We start from the raw sequence: 4,976 nt of genomic DNA on the forward strand, positions 1-4,976 counted from the left end.
TGCTTTGGTTGTGTATCATTTATTTCTCGTATACAAAATCAAATCAAGTCCATCATAAAACTGGAAGAATTTGAAAATTAGGAATATTTTTTCTAGAAGCCTGACTAATTCTTTCCCTGCTAAAGTAGTCCCACTTCATATTTAACTATTTTAAAGTAATTTTGGCTTAAAAATAAACTATATTTTAATTTAAACCATTCTTTAACCTTGGACATGTGTTTATGTATAATGCTTGTTGCTCTAATTATTTAATGTTTAATTTGTACATATACCTTTGAGGAGCAGCAGCAAAGAAACAATGAAACAGCACTTCTCCCGTGGCTGGGGAAGTTGCACATCTTGCACTGGTTTTGTACTGTGTAAACAAAGCTTCTATTTCTGTAAGAGTTGTAACTTTAACTAAAACCAGTTATTTCTTGTTAAACAGACAGCAACCCTTGCCTTCCATCAAGCTGACAAAAATCCACATTTTAACAACAAAATACACTTCAAAAAATCATTTGAACCTTAGATCAGCATCTGTATGTAACTCCAGCCTTGAAGACTTTATTGCATTTTGTACTGTAAAACCTGAGGTAATTCCATTTAAAGGAAGTGTAAAATTCTAGTAAGGAACATGAGGTTTAACTGGAACCTTGTCCTATATAAGCAGTGGTCTTTTAAACATGTAATTTGAAGTTGAATTCCCTGGACTGGCAGTGCTTGCTGCTCACTGGGCCTCGGTGTCCTGCACTCCAGTGCAATATTCACTACAGTTTTGCTGGGCACTGGAGATGTTTCCTTGTGTTGTCCATAAGGACCCAGCCACAGAACATCAGAGTTCTGCTTATTTGCAGCCTTTTCAGTCGGCAGCTCATTAACAGATGATGATTCCTGTGTCTGGCTTATCAGCTGGCTCTGTGCTTTCATTGTTGAATGGCATAAAGCAAAATTTCCAGCTGACAAATGGGTCTGTGCACCACCCCTCCTCTGTCAGCTCCACATCGTGGCACCGACACCAGTAGGCTGCTGCCAGCAGGAAGCTGTTGATGAAGTACAACCAGGGCACGTTCATCTCCACGTAGGCCGGGATCTGCACACCCAGCAGCAGAACCACGGCCTGGAGAACAACAAACGGTGCCCAAGTGCCAAGGAAACACAGGAGGAGCCTGCTCAGGAGCTGCCACTTAAAGCAAGTGGTGTTGTTGTTAGGCACATAGGAGAACATCAGAACAGGCTGGCTGGAAAAGGAGAGGAGCCTGGCAGACAGCAGCATGGTCGTCACCTCCTTCCAGCGAGCCAGGAGAGCCGTGCCCAGCAGCAGCACCATGGCACACGACACTGAGTAGCTCTGCAGGCTGCCAGAGAGAGGGCACTGCAAAGGGGAAACACTGTTCTGCATTTCTGGCTCTTCAGCGACAGCAGGAGCTTCAAGAGTGGAAAAAAACCCTGAAATCCATATGACCGCCACAGCAAAGACATAAAGTAACTTCCGAGCTCTTTTAGGGAACTGAGATGTTTGGGAGACGGTGGTGTAATAATCCAGAGCAGCCACAAGATACACTGGGTAATGCAAAATTCCATAGGTCAGAGAAGTGATCTGAGTGAGGAGGCAGATGTGGTACTTTGTGAATCGCGTGCCCCACAGTGCAAAGTCCTCAAAACAGAAAATGAAGCAGATACTCAGCAGCAGTGTGAAATCAAGAAGTGCCACTGAAACGCAAAAGCATGCCATAAAACTGGTTTTCACGGGTTTTGGCTTAATTTGCAACATGAAGAAATCAAGGAAGACTTTTCCAAGCATAATCAGGACTAACATGTAGTTGATATCAAGAGGTTGGCTGGTGTGGGTGCAGTGGTACTGGCCAGAACCGTTTTCACAGTGTCTGGCAGCCATCCTCCAGTGGTGAAAACAGCAAAAATAAATATCACAAGGCACAGTGCTTCATCTCCGAAAAGAAAAAAAATAAACTTCTAAAAATTCATTTCTGTGTCCCTCTACCAATTAGTTAATTCTCCATCACAGCAACTACCCAATTTGTCTGATATTTTTCAGGCTCCTTAATGAAGAGTAAAGAGTTTCACTAACTCATCATTAAATTATCAACAACTGCCTAAATGTTATTTTCTTTGAATTACGTTCTTGAGTGTTAAAAGGTCAACATAATTTACTTTTCTAGCTACTGACCCAAGGAAAGGTTTAGGAAATAAGGTTGACTGTGTTCCTTTCCTTTAGAAAGCATGGAGAGGTCTTTCTGTCCAGCTGGGCAGAGGGATGGAAGTTTCAGAACACCTACGTATTTTGAAGAAATTACAGGACAAAAATCACACAAGACACTGAGGAAATGCTACAGCACAGCCTCACAGTTCATTATGCTCATAGAATCTTTAGGAAGTCAAGACTGCAGAAATATCTTGAAAGCAGAAAAAGCATCAAGCATCACCTCCTTTTTTGGTGCAAAAAATCCTGGAACTCCGAGGCAATCCAAAGCACAAGGGCTTCATTCAGTGAATTGGGCTTTTTTGTTCATCTCGAAGTACTACAATGACAGAGACCTCAGAACAGCTGGTTTTCCTTTCAGACTTCCACAAGTTTGTTTGTGATAACTCTTTGCCAAGTGTTAATTCCTAAGGAAAATGAACATAGAGTGGCTCTGTGTATGTCAGCAAAACAGCACGGACAGCTTTGTCGAATTTCTTCTCTCTTTCCTTAAAGAAGCAGGATGGTGTCAGTGATCTCAGTGAGAGCAAAGACGAGCTGAGGAGCCAAGGCAGTTGTAAAAAGGAACTGACTCGTAGGCTCTGTGTTAACAGCAAAGCGCTTCGATTTAAACAAACACCTGCACTTTGTGACCGGTTTGCCAGACAGTCAATGTTGTGTTAGTGCACATTTGAGTTTGTGTGTCCTGAGAGCAGAGTTACAGCAGAGTTAGAGCAGAGCAACTAGAGGTCCTTGGCAGCGCAACTTGAGAAGCATGCATGGAGTTTGTTTACAAGCCTACCTGGGCTCACCGCTTCACTCTTCATCTGCTCAAGTGCATCCTCTGAAACCTGGTCTGGATTTACAGTACGACTTAACTCCGGTGTGCTTCGTCTTCGTGTACCGGACGCTGCACTTGCGTACGCAGAAAGGAGGGAACCTGCGCGCCAACAGGGTCCCGTTCGGTAAGATAATAATAATAATAATAATAATAATAATAATAATAATAATAATAATAGTAGTAATAAAAAGAATAAATATTGTAACGTGGAGTCACCTGTCCTGGGCCGTGCGGGCACAGCCCCCATCCTGCGCACAGAGGACCCCGCGGCTGCCGGCGCCTCCCGCTCCTCGTCCCGGACGCTCCCGTACGGGCTCCGCCGCTGCCCCCGGCCCTGCCGGCGGGCTCCTGCTCCTTTCCGGAGCCACAGGGAGGGAGGCGGCCCGGAGGGCTCCGAAGGGACGCCCGGGCTCCCCCCGGCCGGCCCGGCACCCACCTGCGGCCGCCGCTCCGCGCTCCCGCCCGGCGGAGCCGCCACCCCCGCCCGCCCCGGCGCGGCGACCGGGCGGGACCAGGCGGGCGGGGAGCGGCGGTGCGGGCTCGTGTCCGGGAAAACAGGGCATAACACAGGTAATACATAACATATATAACACATATAGCACATATAACACAGGTAACTCATATATATATAACACATATTGCACATATAACACATGTAACAGAACATATATAACATAACAGCTGGAACATGTAGCACACATGACATGTAACATATAACACAACACACAGCAGACATAACACATAGCACACATAACACATAATATTTAGCACACGTAACAAACATAAATAACACATATAACACACATAGCACATATAGCACACATAGCACATATATCACAACCACCCTGAGGAACAGGTTCAGTGTGTTGTGTTTGATCCCCTGGCAGTGGGAGGTGAAGCAGCCTCATGGTGCCCCAGAACCGAGTGCAGCATGGTGGGATGCCAAGATCCTCATAAAAGTGGCAGATAAATATTTTGGGTTCTAAATGTGTGAGGTGTGTGTGGAGAAAAGGCAATGGTGGGGCATGAGGAGCCCTTGGGTCCTCCTGCATGGCAGGGAGCACAGGATGCTCCCTTTGGAAAGCTCTGTGCCCACACGGTGGGTATTGTTTGCTGTATCTCTGTGTACAAAAGTATCAAGTAGCTGGCAGGACTTCTGAAAGCAACTAACTCTCTGGAATTAAATCCAGATGTAAGTTGTGATTCCCCCCCCTCTATTTTTGCTTGCCCCTCTCCTCCCCCCTTCCTTCTTCTCCTTCCATGGGTCATCTTAAGGATTAAAAAAACCTGAGGGGGAAAAAAGTTCTGAGGTTTGTTTGGTTTGGGATTTTTTGTGGAAAAACAAGATGATCAGTACTCTGTACAACCAGACAGCTTAAAGTAATCTTCAGCAACGTTCATGCAGACCATAGTTACTTATCCACGCAGTGTTTACTAGCACTGTTGCACAAATTGTAGTATAATAAGAAAATGTTTACACCTGAGAGGGGTATTGCACCTTCTGAGCACCCAGTCCACCTACAGGTATGTGAATACTGATGATTTCATAGTCATTTTCTGTTTAGTTCTAACCCAGGGCAAAGCAGTGAAAGTGATTTTCCCAGTGGGAACAAATGAACTGTTTGTATGTCTGGGTTTGTTTCTGTTCATGTCTCTCTTTTGGACTGCAGAAACTTCTGCACAGGCCTGTGTGAGGAGATGTGTGGATGGTGGAAATGAGGAACCAGGAGGGGCCAGGGACAGTTTAGACATATTTTTTCTGCTGATAAAAATCTCAGTGAGTGTGTGACCTCCAGACTGTGTCGGCTCTGTGCTCAGTGAGCCTTCTGGGGAAGTTCCTCAGGGTGGCCCACAGGGCACAGTTCTGCCTGCATTACATCCCCTATTGGTGTTGTGGCACTTCGCAGCTTCCCTTTCCCTCCACCACCTTGTGCTTGTTTGGAAGCTTGCTTTGTA

The 4,976-nt window shown here is 45.6% G+C and overlaps 1 protein-coding gene across 1 annotated transcript; it reads right to left on the reverse strand.

Moving 5' to 3' along the window:
- Positions 1-856: 856 nt before the first annotated feature.
- On the reverse strand, positions 857-1,876 carry GPR160 (G protein-coupled receptor 160; the record flags this gene model as incomplete). Its single annotated transcript, XM_082288411.1, has 1 exon — positions 857-1,876. One exon carries the CDS (start codon positions 1,874-1,876, stop codon positions 857-859), a length of 1,020 nt encoding a protein of 339 aa, XP_082144537.1.
- Between the last annotated feature and the right edge of the window lie 3,100 nt (positions 1,877-4,976).

The sequence above is a fragment of the Coloeus monedula genome, assembly GCF_965178545.1.
Source record: "Coloeus monedula genome assembly, chromosome: 10".
In the NCBI taxonomy this organism is placed as follows: Eukaryota; Metazoa; Chordata; class Aves; order Passeriformes; family Corvidae; genus Coloeus; species Coloeus monedula.